Here is a 22083-nt window from a genome sequence, read left to right as displayed (position 1 = left end):
CCTAATGATGCATCTTAAGGCCTTAGAAAGAAAAAGCAGAACAAACCAATTCCAAAACCAGTAGAAACAAGGAAATGACTAAGATCAGAGCTGAAATCAATAAAAATGAGAATTAAAAAAAATACAAAGGACGTGTGAAACAAAGAGTGGTTCTTTAAAAAGAACAATTCAAAAGAAAAAGATCCAAATTAATAAAATTAGAGATGAAAAATGAAAAATCACTATAGACATCACAGAAATCTAGTGTAACATTCAAGAGTATTTTGAAAATTTATACTCTAATAAATTAGTAAACCTAGAAGAAATGGGTAACTATAGACAAATACCATCTGCCAAAACTGAATCCAGAGGACATAGAAAATCTCAACAGAAAAATAACTAGCAATGAGATAGAAGCAGTAACAAAAAGCCTTCCAACAAAGAAAAGCCTAGGACCAGAAGGATTCTCTGCTAAATTCTATCAAATCTGTAAAGAACTAATGCCAATTCTTTTCAAATTATTCCATGAAGTAGAAAGGGATGAAACACTTCCAAATTCATTCTATGAAGCCAGTATCACATTCATACCAAAATCAGATAAGGACATACCAAGGAAAGAAAACTATAGGCCAAAGTCCCTGATGAACTTAGATGCAAAAATATTTACTAAAATATTTGCAAATAATGTTCAATAATATATTAAGAAGATGATATACTACAACCAAGTTTATTTTATTTCAGAGATGTAAGGATGGTTTAATATATGCAAATCAATAAATGTAATTTATCACATAAGTGATTTTTATCTCAATAGATGCAGAGAAGACCTTTGACAAACCAGCACCCATTCGTGATAAAAATACAAAAAAAAACTGGGGGGGAAAAGGAACCTAATTCAACACCGTAACAGCTATATATGAAAAACCAAAGCAAACTTCACAGTAAATGAGAAAAAAAGAAAGTATTTCCTTTAAAATCTGGGACAAGACAAGGATGTACATTCTCACCACTCCTATTTAATATAGTGCTAGAAATTCTACCAAAGCAATTAGGCAAAAAGAGGAAATAATTTGAATTCTTTTCTTCCCATTTTTATTCCTTTTATTGCTGTTTGCAGATGATATGATCCTATACCTAGAAGATCCAGAGATTTCCACCAAAAGGCTGCTAGACCTAATAAACAAATTTGGCAAAGTAATACTTTATAAAATCAACATACAAAAATTAATAGCTTTCTTATATACCAACAACAAATCTGCTGAGAAAGAAATCAGGAAAATAGTTCCATTCCCAATAGCCTCAAAAAATAAAATACCTAGGAATAAATCTAACCAAGGAGTTTAAAGACCCCTACAATGAAAACTATGGAACACTGAATAAACAAATTGAAAAAGATCTCAGAAGATGAAAAGACCTCCCATGTTTATGGATAGGCAGAATTAATATTGTTAAAATGCCTTTACTTGCTGGATATGGTGGCCTGTAATCCCAGTGGCTCAGAAGGCTGAGGCAGGAGAATTGCTAGTTCAAAGCCAGCTTTAGCAACTTAGAATCTTGCCGAGTTGCTTAGGGCCTTGCTATCTCTAAATAAAATACAGAAAAAGGGCTGGGGATGTGGCTCAGTAGTTAAGTGCCCCTGAGTTCAATTCCCAGTAACACCCTTCCCCCCCAAAAAAAGCCATACTACCAAAAGCAATATATAGATTCAGTGCAATACCCATCAAAATACCTATGACATTTTTCATAGAACTAGAAAAATCAGTCCTAAAATTCATTTGGAAGCCTAAGAGACCCAGAGTAGGCCAAAGCAATGTTAAGCCAAAAAAGCAATGCTGGAAACATCACAATATCTGACTTCAAATTATACTACACAGAGTTGTAAAAAAAAAAAAAACTGCAAGGTACTGGCATAAAAACTGACATATAGATCAGTGGTACAGAATAGAAGACACAGAGACAAACCCACACATCTGCAGTCATCTGATCTTTGACAGAATTGCCAAAAACATATTTTGGAGAAAAGACAACCTTTTTAACAAATTGTGCCAGGACAACTGGTTATCCATATGTAGAAGAATAAAACTAGACCCTATCTCTCACTCTGCACAAAAATCAACCCAAAAGGCCTAGGAATTGGACCAGAAACTATGCCACTCTTAGAAGAAAACGTAGAGTCAACACTCCAGCACTTATGCACAAGGAACAACTTTCTCAGTAGGATCCCCAAGGCCCAGGAAATAAAGCCAGGAATTAATAATAATAGGGATAGCATCAAATTAAAAAGCTCTCCACAGCAAACGAAACAGTTGGGAATATGAAGAGGGAACCTAAAGAATGGGAGAAAATCTTTGCTAGCTACTCTTCTAACAGGATTAATATCTAGAATATATAAATAAAAGAACTTTACACCAAAAAATCAAATTGCCCACTTCATAAATGGACAAATTAATTAAACAAACCCTCCTTAAAAGAAGAAATACAAATGGCCAACAAATATATGAAAAAATGTTTAACATCATTAGCAATTAGGGAAATGTAAATCAAAACTATACTGAGATTTCATCTCACGCTAGTCAGAATGTCAGTCATCAAGAATAGTAACCATAATAAGTGCTGGAGAGGGTATAGAGAAAAAGGAACACTTTAACATTGTTGGTGGGATTGTAAATTAGTACAACCACTATGGAATCGGTGTGGAGGTTCCTCAAAAGGCTGAGTATGGAACCACCATCTGATCCAGCTATACCACTCCTCAGTACTTATCCTGAAGAATTAAAGTCCTCATATTACAGTGATATATGCATTCCCATGTTTATAGCAGCACATTTTACAGTAGCTGAACTATGGAACTAGCCTGGGTGTCCATCAAAGGATAAATGGATAAAGAAAATGTGGTATATATACACAATGGAGTTTTATCCAGTTATAAAGAAATAAAATTTTGTCATTTGCAGAAAAATGGATGGAACTAGAGACCATTATGTTAAGTGAAATAAGTCAAAGTTAAGGGTCATATGTTTTTGCTCATATGGGGAAGCTGGAGAGGAAGTGGAAAAGAAAGATGGCAGATCTCATGAAAATCAGAGGAAGATCAGTAGAGGTAAAGGATCAGAGGGTAAGAGGTGAATAGGAAGGGGGAAAGGGCTGGGGAGTGATACTTTGGCCAAATTATATTGTTATATATTTTGTGCATGTATGAATACATAACAAGTCCCATCAGTATGTACAGCTAATGCACCAATTAAAACATGGGGGGGGGGGAAAGACTGTAGAATTCAGGATAGTTCTATCAGATTGTTCCTGTACAGTAATCTTCTAGTTGGGAAGACAGATTCTGGGTGATTCCTAGTGTCATCTTCCCAGAATCCTCTTTATATTTAATTTGTTTTGGAAACTACATACTCTTTTTTTACAGTAGGTAAACTGTTTATATTCTCTCCAGAAATGTGCAAGAGTTCTAATTTCTCCACATCCTTGCTAATACTTATTTTTGTCCTTTCAATAGTAGTCATCTTTGAGTTCAATTCCCAGCACTGCCTAATAATAATAATAATAGCCATCTTAATGATTGTTATCTCATTATGATTTCATTTTGTTTTTTCTTAAGGGTTTGAGTTCAGGGAAGTTAAATGGCATCACACAGGTAGTAAATGGCAGTCTCTGGATTCAGACCTAGAAAGTGCCTCTTTCTTCTCCTCTGGTAGTTTTTGAAAATTGATGGGAGGAAGATCCTGGGAAATATGTTTGCATCTTTATTGAACATTTTGATGTGTTGGCATGTTAGATTGGGCCTATTTTGCACTTGGGTCTATTCTGCCATAGCAAGGTCGTAAGCCATTCTCTTTAAAATTTTTCCTGGTACTGGGGATTGAGCCCAGGGCCTCACACCTGAAAAGCATGTGCCTTTACCACTGAGCTATAGCCCCTACCCCATTGTTAGCCATTCTTAAGTGGCTTCTCCTGGGTGAGATTGGTACTGATGTAAGGTGACTGAATGGGAGGTAAAGTTCCTAAGGAAATCAGCCACGGGGTGTACCCTTTTTCTAAATATCCTAAAGGAATTGATCACTAACACATCACAAAATCCTGTAAGGAAGATGTCTGCAAGCATTTCTTTAAGGGAAGAAGGAAGTGCCTTTGAGAAATAGAGTAACATTAAGTAAAGAACACACATTGCTTAAGTGCTTTTGTCTTTGAAGTATATCGTGACCTACAGTCAAAAATCTCTTATTGTTTTTTTAAATTTATTTTTTAGTTGTTGTTGGACACAATACCTTTATTTTATTTATTTATTTTTACGTGGTGCTGAGGATGGAACCCAGGGCCTCGAACGTGCTAGGCAAGCGCTCTACTGCTAAGCCAAGGTATTAGTTGAAGCTGGCATAACAGAATTCCATGAACTGAGTTATGGTTTTAGATGGTAAAGGGGAGGGTAAAAGTGTAATTCCTTTGACTTTGAAGTTGGCTAGGCAACTTAAACAGCAAACATTTATTCCTCAAAATTCTTATAGCTAGGAAGTATAAGATCAAGGTGCCAGCAAATTTGGTTCTGGGTGGCGATGCTGCTTTTTGGGCTTGCAAATGGTAAGTACTGGAGATTATTTCCTGAAACCATGTTGAAACCACTTTGTTTATGCATGGATGAAGAGTGGGCCCCAGGGAATGGGTGAGAAATAGACTGGCTATCTACAGAGCCAGCAAACTGCCATCTGTACCTACCCCTTTGTGTAAAGTGTTGAGTGGAAAAATCATTAGGGCTAGAAATTTGGAAGCATTTTGCTGAGTAATCCTTTTCATTCAGAAATGTCAGGTATAGGGAGAAAACCCACAGTTTTTTTAAAGCACAGTATGAGCCATATGGATATTAACTTGAGTTCTTCAACCCTGATGAACTTGGTTACTTCTAGAACTAGAAATTAGTATTAAAGAGTATTAAGAGTATATATTTAGAAACAGTATAATGAGCTCCATTTCCTATTAAACAGTCCAGAACTTTCAATCTATTTATCTTTGATATTATGATGTTAAAAATTATACAACATATTATATAAAAAAGAAAAATCTCTATTATAAATCATTACAAAAGTATTCTGAAATAATTTATGCTATGTAATTCATTCTGTATCAATGGTAAGACAATATTGTATTTGTTGTCTCTAGAATTTTCCTGAAGTGTTGTGACTTTGTTGCTTCAAAAGTAGGAAAGCGGCCTATCTTCTTTTTTTCTCTCTTCTATCTTACCCCTTCTGGGATCCAGAGAAGGGGTTTATGGCAAATATTTGGAGATTCAGAGGTGATGGAAGCACATTCTGATAATAAATCCATACTTGACTTATGGTTTTAGGTGGTTAAGGGGAGGATAAAAGTATAATTCCTTTGATTTTGAAGTCGGTTAGGCAACTTAAATTGAACAACTTCGTGTGCTTTTTAAGACTTAGCAACTTTCTCAAGTCCTCCTCCTCTTGCCCTTCCATACCTTTTTCATTAAGAAATAGAGTAAGGGTTTTGTTTTATGAGCTATGGTTGGGTTCTTGGCTCTTTGCTTCAAGCATCTGGTAGCGAGGACTGGCATTGTAGTTTCCCTCCTTATTCTGCATCACAAATTCCAGCAGTCTGCTCAAGCATTGGAGACCTTCCTCATTCCTCTTGAAAGGGCAGATCAACACTGAGACAAGGCCTCACTTTTAGATGTATGTGGAACATGCAGAGGAGTGATCCTGGGAAGTCACCTTTCCTCATAAAGTCTTTCTTAGCTCGCTCTCTCCTAGGAGTTCAGCAGTAGACTTTAGTCTAACTTGAGAGTCTTTTATGTGCCAGTTGCTATGCTATAGATAACAGTTGTAAAGGTAAGCAACATGTGGTCCTTATCTTTAGCCAGCTCAATTTACTACCACACTTTTAATCACTTTGGAGAAGATGCTGTTTGAAGGTTTGTTCAGTAACATAAACCTTAAAGTCAGGATGGAAGATAACTGGTTTTCAATTTAAAGAAAATGAATAATGGGCTAGGGGAAAAGGGGAGACCTGCCCAAGAAGACATTAAAAATAGATGGGAAAGACAAAAAGCCACTTTTTGTTAAAATGAATTTGTTAATTTAAAAAAAAATTTTAAGGAGAAATGCATTCATTTGGTTAATAAAATTATGTTAAAAGTGTATTATGAAAGTTTCCTTGCTCTCCATCTAATTCTTATATAAAGGTTTCTTTATTTAAACATAAACTAATCTCAACAATTTTATTTACTTACACATTCCCATTTTTACATGATAATCGCATACTCCGTTTGCTACTCTCTATACCCCTTTTTATTATTTAGAGTAGTATGGAGATATTTCCCATGTGAGTACATAGAAACTTCCTCATTATTTTCTGCATTCATGTATTATTAGTTATAGATGTACCTTGATTTAACAAGCCTCCTATTGGTCGGCATTGAGATCTTTCTTTGCTGCCTATTGGGGGAACCTGGGTAAAGGATCATGTATGTAGATTTAAATAAAAATTTCAGTAAAAAAAACTATTGCTACTAATATTGAATTCACCACAAGATACTATTTGCAGGTAGATCAATTCAAATAACATGTTTTTCTGTGTTAGGACTACAGTGGATTAACTGAGAGACCAAGAGCTGGCAGTGTAATGTTGGGGAACCCTAGGAGTATATTGGGTTCCAGACCTGCACTTCACTTTGTCAGGTCCCATAAAAATATGAGAGCATGGGCCAGCACATCCAAAGATTTTCTGGGGCAACCCAACCGGGTATCCTCTCATAGTGTCTTTGGTTGGGCACAGGGACATTTGTTTAAGCACCAGTGTGTCAGAACATTGAGGGTTTGGATGTTAATGATTGGGGAGCAGGACTGAGAAAGGGCCCCTCAAGATGAGCATTGATGTGAGTGGATCTGTCCCATCATGCCCAGCATGTTTCCTGTTGTCACCTGATTTTGCTGTACCTTGTGCTATAGCATTGGCTCTAGTATGAGATAGAGCATAGTGTGGCATAGTGGATCTTTAAGACCCTGCTAGGGATTCTCTAAGGCCAAAATTCTTATTTTTTAAAGATTTTTTTAAAGATGGACACAATATCTTTATTTTTATGTGGTGCTGAGGATCAAATCCAATGCCTCACATGTATGAGGCAAGTGCTCTATCACTGAGCTATAACCCCAGCCCCACAAAACTCTTTTTGTAACAATACTTAGACATTATTTGCAAATCACTCTTTCTCGTATTGAAGTCACTGGAGTTTTCCAGAGGCTTTTTGATATGAAATAGCAGATTAAATGCAGAAGCTGGTAGGATAATCCAGCTATTTTCTATTAAGGCAGTCATTAAAAAAATAACATAAACCAATACTATTCTTCTTGGTTTTTTGTTTTGGAAAATTCAGATATTTCCCTCAAAATATAGTATTCATGTTACCATGTCATAGTGTTATCATTTTAAAATTATTTAATTTTAAGAACTTTTGCAGTTTTAATTTTAAAAAATTTTTAATTGTAGTTGGACACAATACCTTAATAATTTATTTATTTTTATGTGGTGCTAAGGATCAAACCCAGTACCTTACCTGTGCTAGGCAAGCACTGTACCGCTGAGCCACAACATCAGCCCTCAGTTTTAATTTTTAATAGGTCAATAGCAATAGACAAAACCCACATAAGCAAAAGCTCTTTGGGGCTCTCAGTAATTTTTTGAGGATGTAAAGGGATTCTGATATCAAGAAATTTGCGAACTGTTGCCTTGACAGGAAGCACTTGGCAAAAAGTTCATAGGCTTCACTTCTGGCCAAGGCTTTGCTTTATGACTGAGTAAGTCACTTAATCTCTTTATTTGGTTTCTTCTTATAACCTTTTCTACGCTCCTTAAGGAAAAGAGAATGCTCTGCTTTCTCTTCAGATTGTATAAATCTTTTGCCTTTTACTAAAGAAAAGATATATATATGAAAGGCTAATTTGAAAATGTGGTGCTCTATGCTAAAATCAGGGGAGTTTAATAGTTATGTAACTAAACTTATGTGGAAGGAAGATGTGAAGAATGAGAGTTTAGATCATGTTAGCAGATAGTCTACTTGCATCTCCTTCTAGCAGTTTCTGTATACATTTTATTTCTTCTCAGTTTTTCAGACAGCCATTTTAATTATTGTAAGAAAGTAAATACATCTTCCAGAAATAGGGATTTCTATTTATAATACTTGAAGTAGTGTGATACAAAGTCAGGACTTTTTTTTATTGTTTGTTCAAAACATTACAAAGCTCTTGACATATCATATTTCATACATTAGAATCAAGTGGGTTATGAACTCCCATTTTTACCCCAAATACAGATTGCAGAATCACATCAATTACACATCCACATTTTTACATACTGCCATATTAGTAACTGTTGTATTCTGCTACCAAAGTCAGGACTTTTGAAAGAAACATATTACTAGATAGATGGCTTTGGGAAAGTTTCTCAACCTCTCTGTTTTTTGGCTTCCTCATCTGTAAAATGAAGCTAATAGTGCCTTATTTTCCAGAGAATTGTGAGTGTGAAAGACAATGCACAGGAAGCATTTGGAAAAAGTGGTTAGTACATGATAGATGCTACATAAATGATAGTTGCAATGATTGTTATTAGCATTTTTAAAAGATCCAAGATTAAATTTGTCTCTTACCATCATCACTGAACTTATTACACCAGTTTATTCACAAATATATTACCAAAAACTTCCATTTCATTTTATTCTTTTTTTGTCTGTTGAAGGGCTATTGAGTGGCCAGACTTCCCCAACAAATACCAAATTGGAGAAACTGGATTCTCAGCAGGTGTTGCAGCTGTGCCTCCGATATCAGGATCACCTGCACCAGTGTGCAGAAGCTGTTGCTTTTGATCAGAATGCTTTGGTTAAACGAATCAAAGAGGTAATGTGCTGTGGGAAAATAGCATTGATGACTCATTATCGTGAAACCCTGTAACCCTGGAATGCTTTGCTACTGGGCACAATAGCCAGTGATCCTGGCTTTATAGGAAGTAGTTATTTTCCCTCAAAGGCTTGGCATTTGTCCCCATTGCTTTGAGGAGGTGGTCTTTCGTAGCAGTAAATGTGATGGTGACAAGTGGTCCATAAGCTAGACTAACCTGGAGTTTGAATTCTGGTTCACTGCTAATTTGGTTGGAAGTTAAGTTTAAGTTCTCTGTATCTCAATTTCTTTATGATAAATTGGGCTAATAGTAATAACCTAACTCAAGAGTTAAGTGACAGTGAAATTACTAGGTGTTAGCTGTTATTAATATGTGTAAAGTCCTGCCATGCTAATTTGTTCTGGCTAACATTATATCTTTGAATTGACTTTAGCTGTTTATTATATATAATTTATATTTTCCTTCCCTATAAGTTATCATTTCTTTGAAAATAGAAACCTTGACATCTCCCTCAATTATATTTTTCACTGTTAGCATATGAAAAGCTCAGTTATTATTCTTGATTATATGGAAATGATTATGCCTACGTAATACTTTTTTATTATTAAGTTATTTATTTATTCTAATTTATTATATATGATGGCAGAATGCAATTCATTTCATTTTATACATATAGAGCACAATTTTTCAAGTCTCTGGTTGTACACAAAGTATTTTCACACTATTCTTGTCTTCATACATGTACTCAGGGTAATGATGTCTAACTCATTCCACCATCTTTCCTACCCTCATGCCCCCTCCTTCCCCTTTGGCCCTATCTAAAGTTCCTCCATTCCTCCCATGCCCCCCCCCAATCCCCATTGCCATTATGAGCATCCTCATATCAAATAAAACATTCAGCCTCTGTTTTGGGGGGATTGGCTTACTTCACTTACCATTATATTCTCCAGCTCCATCCATTTACCTGCAAATGCCAGGGTTTTATTCTCTTTTAATGCTGAATAATATTCCATTGTGTATATATACCAGTTTCCCTATCCATTTATCTATGGAAGGGCATCTGAGTTGGTTCCACAATTTAGCTATTGTGAATTGTGCTGCTATAAACATTGATGTGGCTGTGTCCCTGTAGTATGCTGTTTTTAAGTCCTTTGGGTATAGTACAAGGAGTAGAATAGCTGGGTCAATGGTGGTTCCATTCCAAGTTTCCCAAGGAATCTCCATACTGCTTTCCAGATTGGCTGTACCAATTTGCAGTTTCATCAGCAATGTATGAGTGTGCCTTTTCCCCACATCCTCGTTAACACTTAAGTTGTTTGTATTCTTGATAGCTGCCATTCTGACTCGAGTGAGACAAAATCTTAGAGTAGTTTTTATTGGCATTTCTCTAATTGCTAGAGATGTTGAACATTTTCTCATATTTGTTGACTGATTGTATAGCCTCTTCTAAGAAGTAGACTATTCAATTCCTTGGCCCATTTATTGATTGTTTTATTTGTTTTATTGGTATTAAGGTTTTGAGTGCTTTATAGACCCTAGAGATTAGTGCTCTATCTGATGTGGTAAAGATTTGCTTCTATTCTGTAGGCTCTCTGTTCACCTCACTGATTGTTTCTTTTGCTGAGAAGAAGCATTTTAGTTTAAATCATTCCCATTTATTGATTCTTGGTTTTAATTCTTGCACTATAGGAGTCTTATTAAGGAAGTTGGGGCCTAATCCCACATGATGGAGATTTGGGCCTTCTTTTTCTTCCATTAGGCACAAGGTCTCTGGTTTAATTCCTAGGTCCTTGATCTACTTTGAGTTGAGTTTTGTGCATGGTGAGAGATAGAGGTTTAATTTCATTTTTTAAAAAATATTTTTTAGTTGTAGTTGGGCACAGTATCTTTATTTTATTTGTTTATTTTTATGTGGTGCTGAGGATTGAACCCAGTGCCTCGTACACACCAGGCGAGCGCTCTATCACTGAGCCACAACCCCAGCCCTTAATTTCATTTTGTTAAACGTGGATTTGCAGTTTTCCAAACACCATTTGTTGAAGAGGCTATCTTTTCTCCAATGTACGTTTTTGGTGCTTTTGTCTAAAATGAGATCACTGTAGTAATTTGGGTTAGACTCTGTGTCCTCTATTCTGTATAGGTCTACAGGTCTATTTTGGTGCCAATACCATGTGGCAAAAATTGATCACTTCAACAACGATAAGAATACAAATAGGGCTGGGGATGTGGCTCAAGCGGTAGCGCGCTCGCCTGGCATGCGTGCGGCCCGGGTTCGATCCTCAGCACCACATACCAACAAAGATGTTGTGTCCGCCGAGAACTAAAAAATAAATATTAAAAAAAATTTCTCTATCTCTCTCTCTCCTCTCTCACTCTCTCTTTAAAAAAAAAAAAAGAATACAAATATAGGCGACCATTGATCACACCAACAAAGAGATAAGATAGCAAATACAGTTAGCAAGAGATTACTTTAAGAAAGAGAAAGAGATTCTGAAAACAAACAAAACCCAGAAATCCTTGAAATGAAAGAAACAATAAGCCAAATAAAAAAACTCAATAGAACGCATTGACCAACAAACTAGATCACTTGGAAGACAAGACCACCGACAATGAAGACAGAATATACAATATTGAAAATAAAGTTGGCCTCACAGTGAGATGGTAAGAAACCATAAACAGAATATCCAAGAATTATGGAATACCATCAAAAGACCAAATTTAAGATTTATTGGGATAGAGGAAGGTTCAGAGATTCAAACCAAAAGAATGCACAATTTCTTCAATGAAATAATATTAATACTTCTTTTGTGAGGAAAAACACAATATCATTCAAGTCAAAGTATAATAAACCAAACAACATGATACAAATGTTTTATAATTACAGACAACAGTGTAAGTTATTCTTTTTTAGAGCTAAAATCTATCATTGATGAAGCCACTGTATGGCAAAGTTCTGGAAGCAACAAGGGATGAGTAAATATATCTTCTAAAGTTTTATATCAAGAAGGGATTTATATTCCTGACAATAGAGGGTAGTGCCATATAAAGGAAAGGGCAGGAGCTGTATCTTAGAGAAAGTATGTATATGGATGGTATTCCCTGGATTTGTTCAACAAATGGCTTTTGGGTCATTTATACTGGTGAAAGAAGATAGACTTGAAGAAACACAAGAAATGGGCTGAGAATCACGGCAAGTTACTTTCCAATTAGTAATAGAGGCAGTGAATCCTTGAATTACAAAGCAGTCATTAGTTATATTAACAGATTTAAATAGGCCAATACCTCCTGTGTTTTAGTACTTAATCTTTTATAAAATGTTGCTTATATGTGCTCTTCTTTCATGGATTAAATACTTTCACTTGAAAAACTATTAAATACAACCTTTTGTATTACTTGGCATTGCTGTATCCTTCTAAATATTATAAATTTATTTTACTATATTATATCCTGCAGAGCTCTACTGTAGAATAGACTATGTGTGACTGTGTATCAGCAATCACTTGGGGTTTTTTGGTTTGTTTGAAACCGGATCTTTCTCTCTCTCCCTCAGTCAGTCTAGGCTTTGGTCTTTAAATCATTATTTTATTAATTTACCAAATGATACTAATGCTGCCCTTCATTGGGTGGGATTTGGGAACCATAGGTCTAGAGCACTGTTTTACAAATTAAAATTCTATAAAACTAGTTCTAGAGAGAGAAGGAAAATTTTTTTTTTTGCACACTCTAAACCACCATTCTTTAGAGAGAACAGTGCATATTTTAAATTTTTTTATGTGTCTTACAATAAAGGAAACTGGCACTTTTCAAACTTATTTGACCTCAGAACTCTTATCTTAAAGGTCATATATATTAACATCCCATAGAAGTAAAGATTTTTTTTAGGACATTGATAAATGAATGCTCTTGTAGATGTAAGATTTTAACCATTTTTGACCATTGTGCTGGAAATTAACTCTGACATTAATCTCAAAAGAAAGTTTTTAGAATAATAAATTGGCTTTTTGATGCTGCTGCTTTTTAAAAGGTCCTCCAATCCAGATCTTGTTTTTCAGATTAGGACAGTGTAGTACAGAGATTGACTAACTAGCTCAGTGTCAGATGCTCTGTAAGTATTTAGTGGCTGGTAGCACCTCACAGAGCTCCTCATTATATACCACACTGTCAAGACTTTAGAACAGTGTTCCTTGGCCCTGACCACATGTTAGAATAAACTGCAAATGTTTTTCTCTAATATAGATGATGGAAAATTTTACACACACACTGAAGAAAATGGACTAATATGGTGAAGTTTCTGCATTCATCATTATTCAGTTACTGCATTCATCAGTAAAGCCCACTCACTGGCTGCCACCTCCACAACTAGCCTGTTTTATAGTTTTATTTTATTCATATTTAAGTGTGTAACTTTAAAATTAAGTATTCTTTAAAAAAGAAAACAAGTTTGGAGGTAGATACATTTAACCTGATTTAAACATTATACAATGTATTCATGCCTCAAAACATCACCCTACCCTACTAATATATGTAATTTTCATGTTTTTAAGTATCAATTAAAAACAAATATAGAAAATAAAAGTTTAAAGGTTAAGAAAAAAGCTTTTTAATTAATTTTAAACTTTGAAAAGTCACAAAAATTTAGAGAATATCTGAATACTCCTCTTGCAGCTTTTCCTAAAGTCAGCATCTTACATAATCGTAGTATAGCAATCAAAACCAGGTAATTAGTATTGGTACAAAACTGTTAACTAAATTGAGACCTTATTTAAATTTCACTAGCTTTTCTGCTAAAAAAGGATTTCACAATACTGTTATAACTAAAATACTTACTAGTGATTCCTTAAATCATTTAGTATAGCTGAGGTATGTTTCAGAAATACACATGCCAAGGTTTTACTCCAGTCTAATAAGATCAAAATCTTTGAAGGGCAGTGAGAGAAGGGAGGGTATTTAAGAAATTGTTCCAGGTGCTTCTAGTATGTATTCAGAATTGCTGGCATTCTGGAACTTTCATCTAGAAATATTAAACTGAGTTTCAAATTGTTTGAATAGGAGCTGTGGTTGTGGCTCAAGTGTAGAGTGCTCACCTAGCACACATGAGGCAGTGGGTTCAATCCTCAGCACCACATAAAAATAAATAAATAAATAAATAAATAAATAAAGGTATTGTGTTAATCTATAACCAAAAAATATTTTTTAAAAATTGTTTGAATAATCAGTAAAAACTGAGCATCCCTAATTCAAAATCTGAAATGCTCCAAAGTCCAAAACTTTTTGAGTGCCAACATGATGCCACAAGTGGAAAATTTTTACCTGACCTCATGACAAGTTGCAAGTGCATTAAAAATAATGTGAATAATTATCTTCAGGCTGTGTACATAAGGTATATATTACACATAAAATGAATTTTTTCTTTAAATGTGGGTGCTATCTCTAATATATCTCATTATGTATATGCAAATATTTCAAAATCTAAAACATTTTTGGTCCCAAGCATTTTGGAAAGGGATAGTCAACCTGTAAAATTAAAAATTTAATGATCAAAGAAAAAAAGGATTTAAAATTTGAATTTATTTTAGATTCAAAGAGAAGTCACAAAAAATAATTCAAAAATAGAGAGTACCTGAATACTCCCTATGAATACCAAGGATTATTGCAAAACGGAGAACAGTCCTCACAGTACTGAGCAACATCTCAGAAACTCTCTCAGGGCGGAGGATGTAAACATGTTTCAAAGTTTCCATTGGTGATTTAATGTGTCCATTGTGTCTCTGTTGGTAAGTATTAGCAAATTCCTGGAACATGTGTATCTAACTTTGCTCACTATAAACCTAACCGGTTAAAATTAATCACTTCCAAATGAATAAGGCAGAGGATGTCGTTTTGGTCAAACACCAATTCTCTGATATCGTTTCAGATGTTTCCTGGAATTTGATTAGAAGTGTGAAGAAGTAATAGCATGTTGTAATACGTGTTGAAAAGTAGGGGAACTTAGTAACCATGGTAAATTATGTATTAGTGGAAATGCAGAACCTGATTCAACTAGAGGTCCATAAAGTTACAGTGCCTGTGATCACTTAAGTTCAGATCAAAGGGAAACATGGCCATAACAATTTCTGATTCAGATAAAAGAAAATCTAAGTTAGCTCAGCTTTCCTTGTGTTAAGTACGAATGATGCTCTTGAATTATGTTAATATTTACAAATGTACACTTGAGGGGAGAGAAAAATGAAAGTAGTTGCTTTCACAGAGTCTTGTAATATACCTTGATCAGTAGTTTCCTCAGTAGCTATGGGATTACCACCTTCACCCAGCCAGCCAACATTACTGAACAAATATTACAGACCCACTTAGTGGGAGGTCCATTGTGGGTTACAGAGAAACCTGACATTGTCCTTCTCTGAGAGCTTTATCTGGATGCAGGAATGAAGATGCATACAGCAAAATTATGAAAGATAAGACACCATCAACAGCAAGTGCTTAACTAAAGTTCTGTATGAGTTAAAAGATCAGGATTTTTGGAACAGTTGGAATTAAGCTAGGTCTTAGAGAAAACCAGGATTTGGGAAGTGAATGGAGAGGAAACGGGGGCGGGGGCATTGTTGGAGAACAGCTTAACAGTTGTCTTGGAAGGAAATTAATTTTGGGGCTTCAGGCACAATAAGGAAATTGATTTGACTTTTGGCAAACACACTCAAAGAAATATCTGCATTCAGGACCATACCAAGAATGTTGAAATTGGAAGGACCCTAGAGACTCTCCAGTCTAACACTCTCATTATTTATGTATAGGAATAGAAGAGTGTTAGAGCAATTTACCAGGGGTCACAAGTGAGTTGTGGCCAAAATTAAAATAAATAAGATCAAGGGGGATTTCTATGGTTTTAGTTTGTTTTTTTTTTTTGGGGGGGGGGGCTGTTTTCCAGGTAGCACTATTAAACATGTTTAATGGTCCAGGGGCAAGAGGCAGAAAAGATCAAAGATGAAGGGGAAAATGTCATGGAGGAGGCAGGAGAGGGTAAGGCTTAGCCCCCGTAGCACCTTATTCTGTGAGCACTAGGCAGATGCAGGCAAGTTTCTGAAGGGAGGATACCTGCTGCAGACCAGTCACACCCTGAAGCTTGGGTATTGTCTGGGAAGAAGTGATGAGCATTAAGAGGCATGAAGGTCTCTGTTGCGATTGGGAAAACTTGTATTGATTTTTGTATTTGTAGATGGTTTGGCATAGTGGTTCTGAATGTGAACTAGAAAGCCCCATTGCTGGAGTTCAAATCCTGGCACTGCCTCTTAACTAGCTGTGTGGCCTTGGACAAGCTATATAATCCTTCTGATCCTCAGTTTCCTCTTTTGCTCAGTGGATAAGAATAGGATCTGCCTCTGAGAAATTTTTTTGAGGGTTAAATGAGTTACTCTGTGTGAAGTGCCTGAGCCTGTGCCTGTCACATAGTAAACACTTCAGCGTCAGCTCTTTTTATTATCTTAAATATAAATAATGTCTAGAGGAGAAAGTCCTGATCTTATTACTGTGAAGTGGCCCAAGTAAAGTTTCTTGATCCCAGGAACAGCCTATATATTGGCCATTTTACAACTCTGCTCATATAACCCAAGTGTGATAAAGAACTGAAAAGAGGTAAGGCAGATACTCTTTAGTTTACTGTGTTTCCCTCTGCATGGTTTCTTTCATGCCATAAATATGTAATTTGGGGAATTTTTTGCATTAAGAAATTTTTATCTTATTGGTTCTTCTTAGTTATACAGTAGAATCCATTTTAATAAAATTATACAAACATAGGCAATATCTTATTATAATTAAGACCCCATTCATGTGGGTGGGCACAATGGGGTTCACTTAGGTTATTTTATATTTGTACATAGGAAAATTATGTTAGATTTATTCTCCTCTCCTTTCTATTCTTATCCCACCATGGAATTTTTGTAGTTAATTGTTCTGCTTTGTGAATAGCAAAATAGGTTCCTTGGGGAACGTGGGTCTTGAGAGATATGAAAATTCATGGTAACAAATATATATTCAGGCTGTGGACATATCAATTCTTATCATTTTGATGGTCTTCTGTGATATCTCATTCTTTCAAGTTAAGGATTTAAGTTGGCAGACAGTCATTCTCAATTTTAGGTTACATCTGTCATTGAAATTTGGGTTGATTGAAAGTCAAATGAGAAAGAAGCATAGTTCCTTCTCACGAATGTTTTTCCTTGCAGGTGGGAGTCCCAAGGGAAGGGAGATGACAGATATACATTCCTAGGAAGATCCTCAGGGTTATACAAAATGTCATATAAGAGGAAAGGAGGGGCAAGACAAGATAATACAAATGGAAGAAATGATTTACAGTAGAAGGGGTAGAGAAAGAAAAGGGGAGGGGAGGGGAGGGGAGGGGAGGGGTGGGGGGATAGTAGAGAATAGGACAGACAGCAGAATACATCAGACACTAGAAAGGCAATATGTCAAGCAATGGAAGGGAAACTGATATGATACAGCAATTTGTATATGGGGTAAAAGGGGGAGTTCATAATCCACGTGAATCAAACTGTGTAATATGATGTATTATGAACTATGTAATGTTATGAACGACCAATAAAAAAAAAAAAAATGGAAAAAAAAAAAAAAAAGAACCACACAAAAAAAAAAAAAAAAAAAAAAAAAAAAAGAGTTTGAGTCACTTAGCATTTCTCTTATCACTGATCTGGATCATGTTTCCATTTAACTGTAGTTGCTGTCAGTGGTTAAATGTACTCATAGACTGGAATACCTTCTTAACTAAGATAAGTAAGCCACAAGGTTTTGTTTTGTTTCAGTTACTGTATGCTTGCTTAACTTTGAGAGTAAATTTATAATCTGATCACGGTAATCCCTTGTGTTTTTAATTCTTAGATGCATTGGTAAGCATACTACATTAGCATAAACCAATCAGACGTATTGGAGGAGGGTTCTGATGAATGGGTGAGCAAAGGCTTCATTTGTTAGGAAGATCTGTTATTACACAGAATTATAAAGTGACCCTAAAGTTTCTCTAATTCAGCCCTTTTCATTGCGCTCGCGCGCACACACACACACACACACACACACACACAAAGTCAAGGTCCTTAAAGTTTATTTTGGATTCATTCAAGACATTTCTTTCTTTAAAATTTTTTTTTATTCTTAAGTTTTAGGTAGACACAATATCTTCATTTTACATTTATGTGGTGCTGAGGATCGAACCCAGTGCCTCATGCATGCTAGGTGAGCATTCTACAACTGAGCCACAACCTCAGCCCCTCATCCAAGACATTAATGACTTAAGATGATATAACAAGCCAGATGCAGTGGTGCATGCCTCTAATCCCAGCAGCTCAGGAGGCTGAGACAGGAGGATCATGAGTTCAAAACCAGCTTCAGCAAAAATGAGGTGCCAAGCAACTCAGTGAGACCCTATCTCGAAATAAAATACTAAATAGGGCTAGGGGTGTAGCTCAGTGGTTGAGTGTCCCCGAGTTCAACCCTGGCCTCCTCCCCTCAAAAAAAAAATGATATGACAAGTCTTCTGAATGCTCTTCCACAGTACTGTACCATAGGTTGAATATCCCCAATTCGACGATCCAAAATCCAAGATTCTCTAAAATTCAAAACTTTTTGAGCATTGACAATCTATTAGTCAAAATAGTTTAAGATTTTGGAACATTCAGGATTTCAAATTATCAGATTAGGGATACTCAAATGATAAAGTGTATGTAAATATTCCCAAATCCAAAAAAATCTAAAGTCTGAAACACTTCTGGCCCCAAGCATTTCTGTAAGGGATAGTCAATCTATACTTATGTTCTCCTTCTTTGAATTCTTTGTTTGATTTTCAGTTACTCTTTTTTACCCAGCTCCTTTTTTTCACTAATAGGCATTCAACCAGTGTTTGAAGGAATGCACAAGAGCTGCAGTTTTTGGACCTGTATCCAGGGCTGGGTAGGGATTTGCTTTTTGTTGACAGTACTGTAAGGCAAAGATCTAGCTGAAAACATTTTCCCAGTATTTGACCTGATCTTGTGTACTCTTTCCTCCCAGGGTAGAGATTGATCAAGGTTAAATGGTTTGTCCCCATTGTGGAACAGCTATTGGCCAGATGACACTTACTATCTGCCTGTCCCTTTGAACTAAATATTTTTTTTTGCAGTACTAGGGATGGAATCCAGGGTACTCTACCACTAAGCTACATCTCCATCCCTGTTTTTGTTTTAAGACACGGTATCATTAAGTTGCTGAGGGTCTTGCTAATAAGTTGCTCAGGCTGTCCTTGAACTTGTGATCCTCCTGTCTCAGCCTTCCAAGTTTCTGAAATTATAGGCACATGCCACCAGATCCAGCCTGAATCTCCTTTAAATAACAACATTGGTAATTCCTGTTGCTGCTTTTAAACGTATTCTGGCATTATTTGCTGTTTTCTTGATCCAAAATTATAAAATGAAGCAGAAGTGCTTATTTTAAAACTAAAAGTTTTGTCAATAACATTGAGATATCTGTCTTTTTGCAGAAACAAGACATTTTAAGAAAATTTCTGTTCCCTTTCTGTCCTAAAAGTTACTGTGGTATAAATTTCAGGTTGAGATCAGGCAAAATAATTATAACCCCCCCCTCCATTTTGTCCTTTGGGCAACCTTTGTTTTCAGTAAGAAATATAGCTGGTCCCTGGGGTGGCAGGAAATGTAGATAGATTTGTCTTATTCTGGTTCACCTGGTGGTAAGGTATGCTGTGTAGTTCTTCCTTGGATCTGGTCCCATACTTATTTTATACCAGTGCTATCACGCCAAAAGAAATAAATCCTGGAAGAGAGCCAAGTCTAGTTTATTACTTGCTAATAGGAAAAATCGGCTTGTGTTTTTTGGTAAGCATGAGCAAAGCCCAGTTATTTTCTCTGAGATTTAACTCCATTCACATTCGGGACACTGACATATGAGCCATGTGTGAACAGCTACATTTTACCCTAGTTTACCTCCCCTAAATATGCCCCTGGATAGCTAGCTCTGCCTGCCCTACTAGTACTAGCCACATGTGCCAGACACTGGAACCCTTGTCCTCTCTGTCCCCATTCATTTCTAGTCTGCCTGAGTGAACAGTGTTGGAGGTCCTCTCTTGTGAAGAACCTCAGAGTGCTTGTAGTTATAAACCAGCAGGTTGGCAGTATTTAGGGCACCTGGGATATATAAATGGTACTAGGACTGGGAAATGATATTCCCTGTCCTATAAGTCTTTAGTGAAAAAATAATAAGGAAGTTTAGATATAGCTTCTGCTATAAATTGGGTCTTGAGTGTCCCCTCACTTGTTTAGTGTTTTCCTTTCATGTTCTGGCTATCAAGTTAATGGTTTTACCTTGCCACAGGCACCTGCCATAATGTGTTACCTCACAATAGGCCCAGATAATTGTAGGCTGGAACCCTCAAAATTGTGAGCCAAAATAAACTTTTACTTTTTATAAGTCAATTATCTTATTTTGTTATAATAATAGAAAGCTAACACAGTTGCAATACCTGGAAACAATAAATATTTGTTAAATGAGCAACTTAATAGATTCTTCAGTTACTTCATTTTATTAACTGGTAAGCTTTCTCATTTTGTTAGAGAAGATAAAGATTTTGAGGGTTGCAGTAGGCAGACTAGACTAAACTGCAGCTGTAAATAGATTCAGAGATGTGTAATGGATCAAATGCAATAGAAGTTTGTTCCTTGCTCATGTTCAAGGTAGATGTTTCTTGTTAGCAGGTAACTCTCATCCATTAAGTTCAGAAATTCATATTCTTCCCATATTATAGCTCTGTCATCTCCAAGGACCACATTACTGATAGCATTCAATTGGCACAAAAGAGTGGAAAAGCATGGATGGGAGAGTCTTGTGAAGTGAACCTGTAAGTGCTGAATATCACTTTGGCCAAAGTTCAATTATGTAACCACAGCTAAACCCAGAAGCTGGAAAATGTACATGTGTCCCCATGGTTATACTAAAATTTGAGCAACATTTTGGACATCTGTGTCATCTTTGAACTAAAATGCACCTGTAGCCCAACTTTGAGATTTAGAAGGGCTTTGCAAAGTTCCATGGTAAATTTTACTTGGTTTAAGTTTTCTTGCCAATGAAAACCAAGGAACATTAAGAAGATTATGTTTTCAACTACAAGTGAACAAAACCAGTACTTAACACTGTATACTTAATATGATTTCAACTGTTAGATATTCTTAAAAGATTCATAAGGAAACATGACAGCTAATTAATTGTGGTTACACTTCAGTGATGATATAATCAGTGATATTTCTTTTAGCCTGCTGCTTTCTATTTTTCTGTATTTTACGAATCTCTATCATGAACCTCTTTTACTTTTTTTTTCCAACTTGGAATATTGTTTTTTTCTCACAATGTAAGAGCCTTATTTTGTCTTTTTGTATGCATACTTATGATTTACTGAGATAGAATTTGCTTCTCAGAACTTTATATATATATGTGTGCCTTCACGTGTTCCTTTCATTTGTTAAAGTCAGCTCGATGCCAGCCTGTGTTGTTGGTATCAAGGAGTAATCACTAAAGAAAACAAAATCCGTCCTTCATAGATCTTATATTCCAGTGAGGAAACAGGTAAAGAAGCAAAATAGCATGTAAGATGGTGATAAATGCTAAGAATGAAAAAATAAAGTGAGAAAAGGAATGTGAAATGTCAGTGGAATAGAAATTATAGATACAGTGGTCTGGGAAGGCCTTCTTAGAAAGGAATTTTTAACATAAAGACCTATGGCTAGAGGCTGGGGTTGTGGCTCAGCGGTAGAGTGCTTTCCTAGAACATATGAGGCCCTGGGTTCAATTCTCAGCACCACATAAAAATAAATTCTTTTTAAAAAAAGGTATTATGCCCAATTACAACAACAACAAATATATATATTGTTGTTGTTTGTTTGTTTGTTTTTAAAGACCTCAGTAGGCTAGTACAGAGCTAGTCAAGAAACTCCTTATGACTGTTAACCAGTGACAATCACATACCCAAGATCATATTTATTATCAATCTGCTTATATTCATCTGGATAACTAAAACCTTATTTACTTGTTTCTGTTGTTAGCTGGAGGACACATACAGATCTATACTCCTTAAAAACAACTCATAGTTTTTTCAGACTCCTGCAGGCTGTGTCCTCAAAGCTTGAGGCAATGCAATAGGTAACTTTCTTCTGC

The 22083-nt window shown here is 35.8% G+C and overlaps 1 protein-coding gene across 3 annotated transcripts in view; it reads left to right on the top strand.

The window, feature by feature from the left end:
• Borcs5 (BLOC-1 related complex subunit 5) overlaps nt 1-22083 on the top strand; it is a 120189-nt gene that overhangs the window by 79535 nt on the left and 18571 nt on the right. For all 3 annotated transcript variants that reach the window (XM_077798714.1, XM_077798713.1, XM_077798715.1), the window contains exon 3: nt 8728-8885. In XM_077798714.1, the coding sequence (XP_077654840.1) occupies nt 8728-8885 (158 nt within the window). The remainder of the gene's footprint in view (nt 1-8727; nt 8886-22083) is intronic.

This window comes from Urocitellus parryii, chromosome 5 (genome assembly GCF_045843805.1).
Source record: "Urocitellus parryii isolate mUroPar1 chromosome 5, mUroPar1.hap1, whole genome shotgun sequence".
NCBI classification, from domain to species: Eukaryota; Metazoa; Chordata; class Mammalia; order Rodentia; family Sciuridae; genus Urocitellus; species Urocitellus parryii.
The sequence above is the reverse complement of the archived record's forward strand: the minus strand, read 5'-3'. Positions and strand labels throughout refer to the sequence as shown.